The 14,111-nt window shown below is 44.5% G+C and overlaps 1 protein-coding gene across 3 annotated transcripts in view; it reads right to left on the bottom strand.

Annotated features, from left to right (window-relative positions):
• Positions 1–796: 796 nt before the first annotated feature.
• SH3BP2 (SH3 domain binding protein 2) overlaps positions 797–14,111 on the bottom strand; it is a 150,263-nt gene continuing 136,948 nt past the window's right edge. For all 3 annotated transcript variants that reach the window (XM_040335319.1, XM_040335317.1, XM_040335318.1), the window contains 5 exons: positions 13,053–13,167; positions 8,748–8,803; positions 6,284–6,362; positions 5,956–6,015; positions 797–1,879 (listed from right to left, as the gene is read on the bottom strand). In XM_040335319.1, coding sequence (XP_040191253.1) covers positions 1,739–1,879; positions 5,956–6,015; positions 6,284–6,362; positions 8,748–8,803; positions 13,053–13,167 — 451 coding nt within the window. In that variant the 3' untranslated portion in view covers positions 797–1,738. The remainder of the gene's footprint in view (positions 1,880–5,955; positions 6,016–6,283; positions 6,363–8,747; positions 8,804–13,052; positions 13,168–14,111) is intronic.

The raw sequence follows: 14,111 nt of genomic DNA, 5'->3' as shown, positions 1-14,111 counted from the left end.
ACTGATCGTGTGTACGAGGCTTTACATGTATATCTGCTGTCTTCACATTTATATATTATTTAGAACGTTCAGATCGTGTTAGTAAATTTATTTTCCTGGTTAAGGCTCGATTCACACGAATGCGTTTTGTGGTGCATTTTGCAAAAAAGCAGGAACATTTTTTTAAATGGGTTCCTATGGAACATGTTCACATCAATGCTTTTTTGTGCCTCTGCGTTTTTGGAAAGGGTCGGGGACTTTTTTTACCGCAAAAAGCAGCGTTTTGCATGTAATAGAAGTCAATGGACCCGCATCCAAAACGCAAGTACCATGTTTTTACTACGATTTGCAGTTTTTTTTTTTAACCTAGTTTTTAAATGAAATGTAAAAAAATGTAAATTGATGTAAAAAAAAATTAAAACGCAAAAAGCAACTCGCGGTAAAAACGCAAGTCAAAAAACGCGGCAAGCACCGCAAAATGCACTGCAAAAACGCTCAAAAGCAACATGCATAGGTGTGAATCGAGCCTGACACAGAGTGTGATGTCTGGGCATATAGTCTAGATAGCTAACATTGCTGATTGGAGGAAAGGCACACACCCCCTCTCATCATAGGCAGTAACAGGGCCAGCTCCCTGCTAATCTATTTATAGCAACCTCCCCTGACAGAAATGTCAGGCTGCTTTTGTCTGATGTGTCTTAGAATTTGTCAGGAGTCATCAGGCTGATAATAGAGGAACGGTTCAGGAGAGAGCTATGGGACTTAGCTCTTTAACGAAAGATAACATAACACTGCAGATATATGTGCCCAGCTCAAATTTCATGAATTGGGTTTACATCCACTTTAATCAGCCACAGAACCTGTTCAATTAATATGTGTTTGGGTTTAAAGTGATGAGGTGGCAAACCTATATGGAACTGACTAAAGATGTGCAGTATTCTGAGCAAATGTGCCCTTTGATCATGCCAAACTATGCCTTTTTTTACATGTAGCCCCATAAATCTATTCATACTAATCACATGCTCTGGGTACCACCCATACGGTTCTCCAGCTCTGGGTACTAACAAGGTAGTGTATGCGGTGCAAAGACAGCAACAGATGACATTGGTTGGCTTAGAGATCTTCTTGTGATGCTTCAATGTAGAAATAATCAGGAGGAGAGAGGCCCACAGTTCATGCATGGTTGGTCACAGGATACAAGACACCCATTAGTTAGGACCGTAGACACCTACAACCAGCAATCAGTCCACAAAACGAGTTCCTGCATCAGGTGTCAATTGATATGTTTCTTGTCGTCAACAAAGGTCTTCAAATTTTCCAACTATAAGCAAATGGTACATTAGACTTCACAGTGGCTCTGGGTTATTTACCCACCATACATTTCAGGCCTGGGCCTTATGCGGAGATAATCTCTGAAAAGGATTAAAGTTGAGGAATGTTCCTGCCCAGCTTCCTTCTTGTCAATCTTTTTTCCACATCCTTCCTTCTTTGCACTCTACTGGTCTGTGTTTTGAATTTCCATTGCAGAGGAAATGTGCAAATGACCAAGATTGTTTTTCCTCATTGATTGTCGCTCGTAATCTGGTCCTCCAGTCATCATATTTTGTAGACTAAAAAACGTTTATGTTAAGTCTTTGTTAGAGATGGGCAGAAGGGCACTACCCCTGTGATGCGGTTTTCCACTTGTATAGTCTTGGCAAATCCCAACACACAGTCTGAGGACTATAGTTTGAATAATGATTCTATTATGGTGGTCTTTTCACCTGGGGTTAATCATACACCCATAGGCATGTTTTAGAACTAGAGTATTGTGGCCAGGTAATGGGCTCTTATAGTAGTGTTCAACCAAATCTGCAATATCTGAAAACCGTATTTCTACCTCCAGGTAAACTTTTGTGTCCTACAAAAACAACAGAGATCAATTAGAATGAGATTTTACATGTTTGCAATTATAGCAATAATTCAAATACAAATGCACAGGCCCATTCACATCATATGCATTGGGCAAGCACATGGAGCTTATGGCTCCTTGCAGACGGCGGACTCTGCCAAGCGGATCCGCCTGCTCAGCAAGGGATCGGTCCACTGATCCCCGCTGAGCAGGTGGGTGACAGGTCCGTGTCTACTCCGCTATGCAGAGCGGACACTGACACAGCCTACTCCTCTACATGGGGCGGTCGGATGGAAACAAACTGCCTGTCCGTTTCCATCTGACTGTCATCTGATCTGATCCGCCAGACGGATGGGAAATGGATCCCCATCCGTCTGTTTTTAGTGGACCTGATCGAGTTCTGGCGGGTATCGCCAGACATCCACCGCTCTATAGAGGGCTATGGATGGTCCAATCGGGTCCGCCTGAAAAACTAACAGGTGACCCCATCGGTCCATCAGTGTGAAAGGGGCCTTAAGCCACACAATCTGACTTTCCGACGGGAATTGTGTGATGACAGACTGTTGGCTGAAAATCCGACGGTTTGTACGCTCCATCGGACAATTGTTGTCGGATTTTCTGCGGACAAATGTTGGATGGCAGGCTTTAAAATTTTCCGTGGACAACGATCTGTTGTCGGATTTTTCGATCGTGTGTACAAAAGTGCATTGGACAAATGTCCAAAGAAAAAACACGCATGCTTGGAAGCAATGCTCACCAAACACAAAACATTAGCAGAAGGTGCCCAAAGGGTGGTGCCAAAGAGCTGAAAAAACACATAGTACGTAACTACGTTGGTCTTTGTTGGCCGACAATTGTGTGCCAGTTGTATGCAAGACAAGTTCCTGGCCAATGCCCTTCGGACAAAAGTCTGATGCTTTGTCTGTGGAAAATCCAATCGTGTGTACGAGGCGTAAAGGTTTGTTTTTTAATTTTCTATATAGGTTCCTTTAAGTTAGTGCATTGTTGGTTCACTTACCTTTTCCTTCGATTTCCCTTCTAAAATGTTTTTTTTTTTTCTTTTTTTGTCTGTCTGAATTTTTCACTTCCTGTTCCTGCTCAGTAAGCTGTTCTGGCTGACTAACTGCCAGATGATGGGGGCAAGTTTACTGAGGAGAAACAAGAAGTGAGAAATTCAGACAAATAAAAAAAAAACATTTAGAAGGGAAATCGAAGGAAACCAACAATGCACTAGCTTAACCGCTTAAGGACCGCCTCCTGCAAATTTACGTCGGCAGAATTGCACGGCTGGGTACATGCACCTACAGGTACGTCCTGTGCTAGTGCCCAGCCGTGGGTCGCGGCGTGCACCCGCGACCTGGTCCGAAGCTCCGGGACCCACGGACCTGATCGCCGCTGGAGTCCCGCTATCGGTCCCCGGAGCTGAAGAACGGGGAGAGCTGTGTGTAAACACAGCTTCCCCGTTCTTCACTGTGGCTCCGTCATCGATCGTGTGATCCCTTTTATAGGGATACACAATCGATGACGTCACACCTACAGCCACACCCCCCTACAGTTAGAAACACATATTAGGTCACACATAACCCCTTCAGCGCCCCCTTGTGGTTAACTCCCAAACTGCAATTGTCATTTTCACAATAATCAATGCAATTTAAATGCAGTTTTTGCTGTGAAAATGACAATGGTCCCAAAAATGTGTCAAAATTGTCTGAAGTGTCCGCCATAATGTCGCAGTCATGAAAAAAAAAATATCACTGATCACCGCCATTAGGAGTAAAATAAAAATAATTAATAAAAATGCAATAAAACTATCCCCTATTTTGTAAATGCTTTAAATCTTGCGCAAACCAACCGATAAACGCTTATTGCGATTTTTTTGTACCAAAAATAGGTAGAAGAATACGTATCGGCCTAAACTGAGGAAAAAAAATGTTTTATATATTTTTGGGGGATATTTATTATAGCAAAAAGTAATAAACATTGAATTTTTGTTGTCGCTCTATTTTTGTTTATAGCGCAAAAAATAAAAACCGCAGAGGTGATCAAATACCACCAAAAGAAAGCTCTATTTGTGAGAAAAAACGGACGCCAATTTTGTTTGGGAGCCACGTGGCACGACCGCGCAATTGTCTGTTAAAGCGACACAGTGCCGAATCGCAAAACCTGGCCGGGTCCTTTAGCTGCCTAAAGGTCCGGGTCTTAAGTGGTTAAAGAAACCCGTTTAGAAAATAAAAAAACAAACCTTCACAACCCCTTTAAGTCTTATTGCTTCATTTCACACCAATACACTGTATTGGCATGTGCTAAAAGGGTAGGACAGAATGCCTTTTTACACGACGAAATTTAATTGTGTGACATTTTAATAACGTTATAAAGAAAAAAAAGGTAAACTACATGCCACACCGCCCGTCACATTGCACGCCAGCTGGCATAAATCCTTTTAAAAATGCTGCAAGTACAGAAAAAATCCTGTTGATCTGCTACAAATACAGCGAGTGCTTAAGTTCCTATATGGGCTGAAAACACCAGTGTCTTTGCTGCACTTAACTCCCAACCAACATTTCTGGCCTTGCCTGCCGTACTACAAAACTCTGCCTTTACCTCTCTGTCCCTTTCCACAGGCATACACTTATTTCTCCTAGCAAAACAATGTTGCTAACCTGACTCTAAAGAAACTACCCACATACTGGGGTTGATTTACTAAAAATAGTGCAAAATCTGGTGCAGCCGTGCATGGTAGCCAGCTTCTAAGTTCTGCTTGTTCAATTAACTCTTTACAAAAAAAATGGAAGCTAAATGGTTCCTATACAGAGCTGCACCAGATTTGGCACTATCCAGTTTTAGTAAATCAACAAAAATCCCAGAGTGACATAAATTCCTTTTACTGCTGCTGTAATCATCATGTTGGATGTCACAAGTCGGATGGTTAGGACAAGGATCCTACTTTGAATATCAGTGAAGTCGGATCAATGTACTGAAGTAGGATCAAAGTCGGACCAAAGTAGTACAGGGAGCATTTTTAAAGTCGGACGACTTGTGTCGGACCAGTTAAGACGGCTCTCATAGGGAAACATTGATTTGCACACATCCCAAAGTCAGAGCATTTGTCGTAACAGTGTGAACCCAGCCTAAACACATTATGGGCCACACAGGCAACCATGTGATTTTTTTTTAACTTGACCACACTCTGACCCCCCTAAAGTCTGAAGGGCCGTAAACATTCGTTGGGCCAGACTCACAGACGACTTACGCCGATGTATCTATTGATACGCGGCGTACGTTCTGTGATGCACTGTCGTATCTATGCGCCCTCTTCAGGGAACAAGATACGCCTGAATTTTGCCAAAATACGACCGAAGTCTCCTACGCCGTCGTATCTTGGGTGCATATTTCCGCTGGCCGCAAGGGGCACTTCCATAGATTTACGCGTCAAATATGCAAATTACCTAGATACGTGGATTCACGAACGTACTTGCGCCCGCTACGCCATTTACGTAAGGCTTACATCCGGCGTAAAGTTACCCCTGCTATATGAGGCGCAGGTAATGCAAAGTATGGACGTCGGAACAAGCGTATGTTTTTACGTCGTTTACGTAAGTCGTACGTAAATGGGGCTGGGCCTCGGTTACGTTCACATCATTGCCATTGAGCCGTCGTATCTTAGGGCGTAAATTTAACGTGATTCTGAGCATGCGCCGTTCGTACACCCCTTCATTTACATGGGGTCACGATTCATTATAATACAACACGCCCACTACCAGCCTACTTTGAATTACGCGGGCTTACGCCGGCCCAATTACGTTACGCCGCCGTAACTTAGGGAGCATGTGCTTTGTGAATACTGTACTTGCCTCTCTAGGTTACGTCGGCGTAGCGCATATGAGATGCGCTACGCCCGCACAGAGATACGCCGATCTCTGTGAATCTGCCCCATTGTGTACAGCAGTGGTCTTCAAACTGGGGCAATTACCAGTTAAAGTAGCACAACGCTCAATAGCAAAACATTTCCTGGTCATGAAGGGGGTAAAACCTTCCAGAGCTCAAGTGGTTAAAAAACAAATATATTTTAGTTAGGCTGTACAAACCTGTTCAAATATTCGGTAGTTTCTTATCTTTGCATCATGATTATCCCATACCACTATAACCTATGAAAGAAGAGAAGATTACCGTCACTTATAACATGGAAACTGAAGACAAGCTTGATTTAAGGGACTAACATTGAAAAATTTGTTCCAGTCAGCTAACTCAGAATCTTTGCCGCCTCGTAGTCCTACTGTGAGCTGACCCTGACGTTTTTACAAACGATTTTCTTTGGCCATCAGGAAACAGGAAATTGCTGTGAAAATACACACAGTATAAAACCGAAAGCTAAAGGGTAAGATGTAAAAATTGTGTATGCAGAACTAGTAATACCTTTCCGGCCTTTGCAGAATTTCTTATGCAGAAGAGTCCATTCAGGGGGTTTCCTGTGATATCCATAGCTTTGAACATCCTGGGGAAAAAAAACAATGCATTTATTTATCTTCAGCCTAACAGGGGACAAGAGTATTATCTCTTCTGCCTGCTGTGCAGAAATCTTTACAAAGAAGCTGCAGAAGTGAACTTTGGCTGATATGAATAGTAATACATTCGAAACTCCAGGTCCTCCTTAAACGGGGGTTGCAGCATTGTACTGTATCTAATGTGTGTAATTATCTTTAGAACGTTGATGATGGTACAGTTTTCTTTAAACTTCTGCCCTGTTTTTTTAATAACTCTCAGAAGCAGTGGTGGCTGGTACTCCAAACAAACCTGACACATCTACCTCACCCCGGTCACTCCTGCTGCCACCCCACACCAACCCCCTCCCCACCGTCGCCGGCTTGCTTGCTTGCCCACACTTACCCCATCCAGGTCGCAACTCCGGCTTCTCCGTGTCGCAGTGGTCACTGCTTCTCCTCCCAGCCAATCAGGTCTTTGGACACCCGGCCGGCCAATGGGGTCTTAGGACTCCTGGCCAATTGGGGTCTTAAGTCTTCCGGACAATCAGGTCTCAGGACCTTGCATGTAGATTAGGGGCCGGGCACATGGATTAGGGGGGTGGAAATAAGAGAATGCAAGCAGGGATGGACTGGCCATTGGGACTACAGGGAGTTTCCCGGTGGGCCGATGGCTCAGTGGGCCGGCTTCAGTGACAGCGGACCGCTGCCCCCCTCCGCTCCTCTGTGTCTCCCTTCCCGCAGCGCTCACCTCCTCTCCCTCCCCGCAGCGCTTACCTGGGGGGAACAGAGTAGCAGGGGGAGGACCAGAGGAGCATGGGGGAGGGGACAGACAGCTGACTCAACAGCTATGGCCTGGGAGTTTCTCACTTCCTAATCTTGTCCCATAAGGGGGAGCACCGAACTGATTCCTTGCCCCGGGTGAAATAATGTCTAGCTTCCCCACTGGTACTGCCTATAAGAATACCAGTACCAGCCGTTCTACTCTAATAAAGTAGAACGGCTAGTGGATAGTGAAGAGGGAGAGGGGGCTTGGGTCGTCGGGGGGGGGTGCAGGATTTGTCCAGCCGCCATGGGAGAGACCTGTCAAAGTGGGCCAGTCTGGATGAAGTCCAGGGCCAAATTTTTGTCCCAGTCCAGCCCTGAATGCAAGGGACTATTCATGGACTTTAAGGGCATGGTAATGAAACATTTAATTTCATTACCGTGCCCTTAAAGTCCATGAATAGCCCCTTGCATTCTCTTTTTTCCAATTATATTAGGACGTGGCACATTTACTACTTCAATGTATCCACAGCACCACTCTGCGTGTTGATACATTTTCTCTCAGTTGGATTAGGGGGATGGGCCACCACTGATCAGAAGTATTATTAGGACTTTCAACCAGCCATAGAAAGTCTTTTGTAATATTAGTATCTGTTTATCCTAGGCAGCTATCAGGTTTACAGAAATTAGTCCCAACACAATCTTAAATTGTTGCTTAACCCATTCACTCCAATGTAACACATATATGCGGCCTCACGGAACTGGGCTTTTTCCATGGGGCCGCATATATATGTGTTTGTCCTCTTGTGCTGGGGAAGCGCCACACTGTACTCTCCCAGCACAAAGACCGGGGTCTCACAGAGAGCCCTGAGCCCAGTACTAATGATCGGGACCCGGATCTCCTGATTCTGGGTCACCGGATGTCTGCAGTAGCCTCTGATTGGCTACCACAGTAATCAGTCACTGTGAATCTCGCCCCCTTTTTCTGTGAATTTAGAGGAAAGATACAACGCATCTTTCTCTATCCTTGCAGAAGGAAAAAATAAGTGTTTGTAAAACAAATAAAGAAAAATACCTAGATCGAGGTTTAATCTAGGTCTGTGTCAGGGTTAGTGTTTGGGTCAGTATATTTTGGACAGGATTTATTTTTTATTTTTTTAAATTAGCATCAGTGTCAGTTAGTGTCAGTGTGTTTTAGGTAGGACAAAAAAAAAGCAAAATATGCACTATTGTTTCTGGGCTGCACTATGGGTACAAACCACAAATAACATACACATATTTGGTATTGTGGCAATCGCCAGGAGCAGAAAAATGTATTTTGGTTCATTGTTTGGTGGTAGGATACTGTAGTAATAAGAAACTTACAGCTTAATAAAAAATAAAAATAATAATAATGTTTTTTTTTTGGGCAAGTTTTCCTTTGACAACAATAAAAAAAAAAAAAAACAAAAAAAAAACAGGGTATAACCCACCTGGATGCATAAAGTAGTTGTGATGATATGTACGGTTTTACTAACCCATGTCAAAATTGCAAAATTGTGCTTAGAGATTTCGGTTTGTTTTACCCTTAGGTGTGAAGGGGGTTAAAAAGTATTTTTATCTGGTCAGTGAAGTTAAAATAAAACACAAATTACCTTTCGACATCTGTAGATTCACATGTATCCACAAAGACTGAAGGAGGCAAGGATACCTTAAAAAAAAATCCAACTGGTTAGTACTGATGCCTGCATTTACTATCGATATACAGGAAAACCTTGGATTGCAAGCATAATTTGTTCCAGAAACATGCTTGTAATCCAAATCACTTATTTATTATGGGGAAATTTGCTTTGATATACAACTGGAAACTGGTTCCACAACTGCTTATTCATAGGTCCTTCAGTTTATAGTCCATATAAAAAGATTAGAGCAATGTGATGGGTTGTATAACCATAAAATGTCCATCCACAAATGGCAGCCTCCCGAAGGGGATTAGAAGAAAAATCCAGCAGGAGCTACAGAGTATAAAAGAGAAGTGTAGCAATATGTTTCTAAATGTTGTACCTTCATTAAATGTAACCATGTTGATACACTTAGGCCCCGTACACACGGTCGGACAAAACCGATGAGAATGGACCAAGGTTCAGTTTCATCGGTCCAAACCGACCGTGTATATAGCCCATCGGTCTGTTTTCCTTCGGTCCAAAATGTTAAAACATACTTTAAAATCAAACCGATGGACCGCTGCCCGATCGGTCCAAACCGATGGTTAGTACAGAAAGCATCGGTTCAAAACCCGCGCATGCTCAGAATCAAGTCGACGCATGCTTGGAAGCATTGAACTTCGTTTTATTCAGCACGTCGTGTGTTTGAAGTCACCGCGTTCTGACCCGATCGTTTTTTGGTGTGTACGCACATCAGACCACTTCAGCGGTGAACCGATGGAAATGGCCCGTCGGACCATTCTCATCGGTTTGGAACGACCGTGTGTACGCGGCCTTAGAGGTGCCTCTCTTCTATTTTATACTTATATCAAGACATCGCTTGTATATCAAGTCAAATTTTATTCAAAAATGTTGCTTGTCTTGCAAAACGCTCTCAAACCAAGGTTTTACTGTAGCTTGGTTTCTGAACTAATAATAAATTAATATTACATTTAAAAGAAAAGAAAAGCATTTGGTCTGTTCTCTGGTTATTGTAACATGTTATCAATTGTAGCCTTTTGTCACTAGAACTGAAAAATAATGGGTCATTACATCATTTGGATCCACATTGCAAGCTATTTTCCATAAACTCCTGAGATGATGCTTTGCATTGTGGGAGGACTATTTCTGCTTGCCAAATTCATAGTTGCTTACAGCACATGTGGTGTCCAGGAACCGGAGACAATTTCAAGATAAAAGGATTGTGTAGACTGCAAATCTCTTTAAAAAAAAAAAAATTCTACTAAGCTAAAATTTGTATTTAGACCTCATGGGAAAACTCCATCTTTGCATTTCAAAAAATGCCACAAGGTCAAAACGCATTTAGAGAGTAAAAAGATGGTAATACATTTTTTTATTTAAAAGGAAGTGGATTATGATACACAGTGCTTTGGTGAATTTACTGTCATCCAGCTAGGGTTGAAATTTATTTTGTAGGCAAGTTAAAGTGGCTGTAAAGCCACTTGTTATGTCACTACGACCCCCCCTCTAAGATAACAAAATGTGCCCCACTGTATATCCTTTATTAAAAAAATAGGATTTTTGTACTCACCGTAAAATCCATTTCTCTTAGTTCATAGACGGACACAGCCTTCATTGACATTAGGGTTATGCTTCTTCCTACCAGGAGATTTAGGCAGAATTTAACAGCACTTAAAGTGTTAAAACCTTTCCTTCGTGCCGCTCCTCCCAGGGGGCGTGGCTCCCCCAGGCATAACCCACACCCTGCTCTAGGAGCCTCAGTCCGTAACAAGCAGTACAAACCAAGGAGGGGTGGGTGCTGTGTCCGTCTATGAACTCAGAGAAATAGATTTTACGGTGAGTACAAAAATCCTATTTTCTCTTCCGTTCATAGACGGACACAGCCTTCATTGACATTAGGGACGTCCCCAAGCAGTGTCAAAAAATTCGAGGGGTGGGAAAGTAACACAGCAAACCAGGTTACACCCCAAACAAAAACCGGAGTTGCTCAACGGAGAAACTCCAACCATAAACTGCCGCCCGTAACACCTGCGGCTGAGGAAGGCATCAAAAGATGCACACACATCCACCTTGTAAGACTTTGAAACAGCGTGGATTGACGACCAGGATGCATCCTAACACTGCTGTAACACAGAGGCAAGATGCCGGAAGCCCAAGAGGCCCCGATCGCCCTGGTCGAATGCGCCATAACCCGAAAGGGGGGCGCACGCCTGCAAAGTTTTTTGACAAACTTTTTGCGGTGCATCCCATTCCTTGTATAAAATATTGTCCAAATAAGGAACACAAGGAACCCTTCAGTAGTGCGTGCCGGTCTGTGGATCCAAAAGGTACTGACATGGTGGTGTCTCCGCCACAACCTCAATTTTTAGAGTCTCACTCACCACAGCAGAAAAAAACAAGAGCTCCAACAATTTTTGCTGACACTGCAGCAGACATCCTCACCATCCATGTGGGTCAAGTCCGCAGCCTCTGACATACCAGAACCAGATTCCATGTCAGAGACATCCCCAGAAGCAGGCTCAGGGGGGGGGCGCTTTTTTACCCCCCATCCGGGCACTTGCTGCTTCAAACCTGGCAAGAAAACCCAGGATAGCCACATAAACAGAAGTGGCAGGGGAAGGGACGCTAAGGGTTAACTCGGGCCTAGTGGAGAGGGAGACCTGGCTCAGGTTCCATAGTGCCAGCGCTGAGACACCCCCCCTGCAAGGCAGGACAAAAAAATCCCCACTGGTCACCTCCCTGCAGCTAAAGGAGAGCATGGGGGCCTCTGGTACTCACCACCCCACCCGGTGCAGCGCGGTCCGAGAAGGACAGGGTGTGCTGAGAGCCGTGCAGCGCTGTGTCTGTTTTTCCCTGAGACACATCCGAGGTGATTGCAGCGCCAACAGCCGCCACACGAGGCAGACAAAAATATGAAGATGGCCGCCGAATGCTGAAAAAACAGCATAGGACTACAAGGAAATGGCCGCCGGGCTATATAAGGCTAGGCTCCGGCAAAATGGCCACCAATGACGCAGATTTAAAAAGACAGTGACTTTTTTTTTTCAGCAACTGTCACACAGAAACACCTCACAGCACACTGCAAAGGCCCAGAAGTGAACACCACAGCCCCCTGCAGTGACACACACACAGCCCCTGCTACACCCAGGCCCAGTGACATGAGCCCCAGAGAAAAACCCCCCCTCACAGCTGTCACCCAAAAAGGGAAGGAGGGAGAGGAATAAGGGAGAGAGGAAAGCAGGGAAAAAACCTTCAGTCGACCTCCCAAGGGAAACATTCCAGCCAGACCACTTACCTGAGTAAGAGGCCACTACTTACCCGTCCAGCGACTACCCGGCTGGAGGTATCCCAGACAGAACCAACGTCCGTGAACGGCATGGCTGTTGGCCAGACACACTGTGACAAGGCCATAGAGACCGGTCATATGTGTGCCCTAGAACCGAAGTTCCCCGGCCGCCCCTGGAGCAACGGGCCTGTCGTGGACGTCCCAAAGCTAAGCTAAGGGCCGGCACACGCTCGAAGGCCGAACCTGGGGGGACTACAAGGGTCGAGGACCCAGCCTGTCACCCAGTCGGCTGTTGATAGAAGAATCGCAGGATTCAAAAATGCAGGAACCAAAATAATAAAAGTGAGAAAAATCGCAAGAAAAAAACTCCAGAGTCCAGGACTCCAGAGAGAGCCTGACTCTCCTGTCATTAGGCAGAAAAAGACTGAGGCTCCTAGAGCAGGGTGTGGGTTATGCCTGGGGGAGCCACGCCCCCTGGGAGGAGCGGCACGAAGGAAAGGTTTTAACACTTTAAGTGCTGTTAAATTCTTCTGGTAGGAAGAAGCATAACCCTAATGTCAATGAAGGCTGTGTCCGTCTATGAACGGAAGAGAAAAAGCTGATTTATACCTTATATCAGAGCGTCTCCCGGCACTCACGAGACTCCTCTGTGCTCTCCTCTCCCCATCTGACAGACACAGTGGGAGGGACTGAGATCTCCTGCTGATGTCAGCCCAGAGGAAGAAAGGAGGAAAGGGGTAGAGAGCCAAGGAGTCACGTGAACACCGGGAGATGCTCTGAACTAAAGTAGATATTGGCTTTTTTTTAATAAAGACATACAGTGGGGCACATGTTATCTAAAAGAGGGTAATCAAATCATGCTCCTGTGGTGTGGCTTTACTACAGACAGGACATACAAATCTATGGCGAACTATAAGTAAAAATACCTCTAGTTTTATAACACACATTGAGTGGTTGTGTATTCCTTATTGCTATGGTATAGTGCATACCTTTTCATACTCATCATCACTGTCACTTTCCTCATGCAGATCTTTTAACCTTGACGGTCGAACTGGAGATTCCACTGTTTTATCTATAAAGCTCTGACCATCAGGTGGTGACCTCCTGGAAAACAGCATAAAATATTCTGTTAAAAAGGAACTCCCCAAGTTATGTAGTTAAAATGCATGTACAGCCAAAATGGTTTTGGTTAGAGACAGGAATGGTTAGAACCCCTGTCAAAGTTTTTATTGCTGAATCCCTTCTGGCAAGATTTGGCCTCTCTGTTTGTCCTGGTGACCATCATTCCACAGAAAGAAAGGGATGGAAAATCCAACATTTTAGTTTTTACAAAGAATGGCTAAAGTGGGCATGAGCATCTGGGCCCACTTCCTTGGGATTTTGGCCACCCCTCTCCCCTAGGCTAGTATGGTGGTGGGTAGTTAGGGGTTCTGCCCCTTTAAAAATGGTAATGCCCCCCAATCAGATCCTGCAAGAATCGAGGATCAGATTCCGGAGCCTATATAAGGGCCCCGGTAGCGTCAGCGTGCCTTTCGGCGTGATCAAGAGCTCCTGCCCGCCGTGCACACTTTATGTGGTGCTGACACCCTGGAAGTCAGGGGGGTCTTGAAAATGTTATGATGTTGGTTATGGCTCAAGTTCTGACAAGTGGGCCACAAAATAAAGTCTGAAGTAACTTAAAGTATATTGTAACCTGATTAATGTATCAAGGATTAATGTTTAATGATGTTATTTGTTATGTATGTTTCACCAATAAAGTGCCGCGGCAATTTCATGCCACTTTTTTCCTTTTCTCACAGCTGGTTGTATCTGGGGACAATAGTTGGGAGGGATGAGGTGTGGCCTGCAATCCCAAGGAATAGTGGGGACATCTTTTTTTTTCCGATAAGGATAACCGTTCCAGTGACAACTGTCTATGAGAGGCACTACCCTAACTTAGTAGAGAATTCTCCTCACTGCCTGTTATGTCTCTAGGAGAGTAAGTAAAGGGAAATCCCAAAAGGGACACCAAAAACTTTTCTATACCCTAAAAAAACAAAAAACAAAAA

This window comes from Rana temporaria, chromosome 1 (assembly GCF_905171775.1).
Source record: "Rana temporaria chromosome 1, aRanTem1.1, whole genome shotgun sequence".
NCBI classification, from domain to species: domain Eukaryota; kingdom Metazoa; phylum Chordata; class Amphibia; order Anura; family Ranidae; genus Rana; species Rana temporaria.
This window is presented reverse-complemented; position numbering and strand designations above follow the sequence as displayed.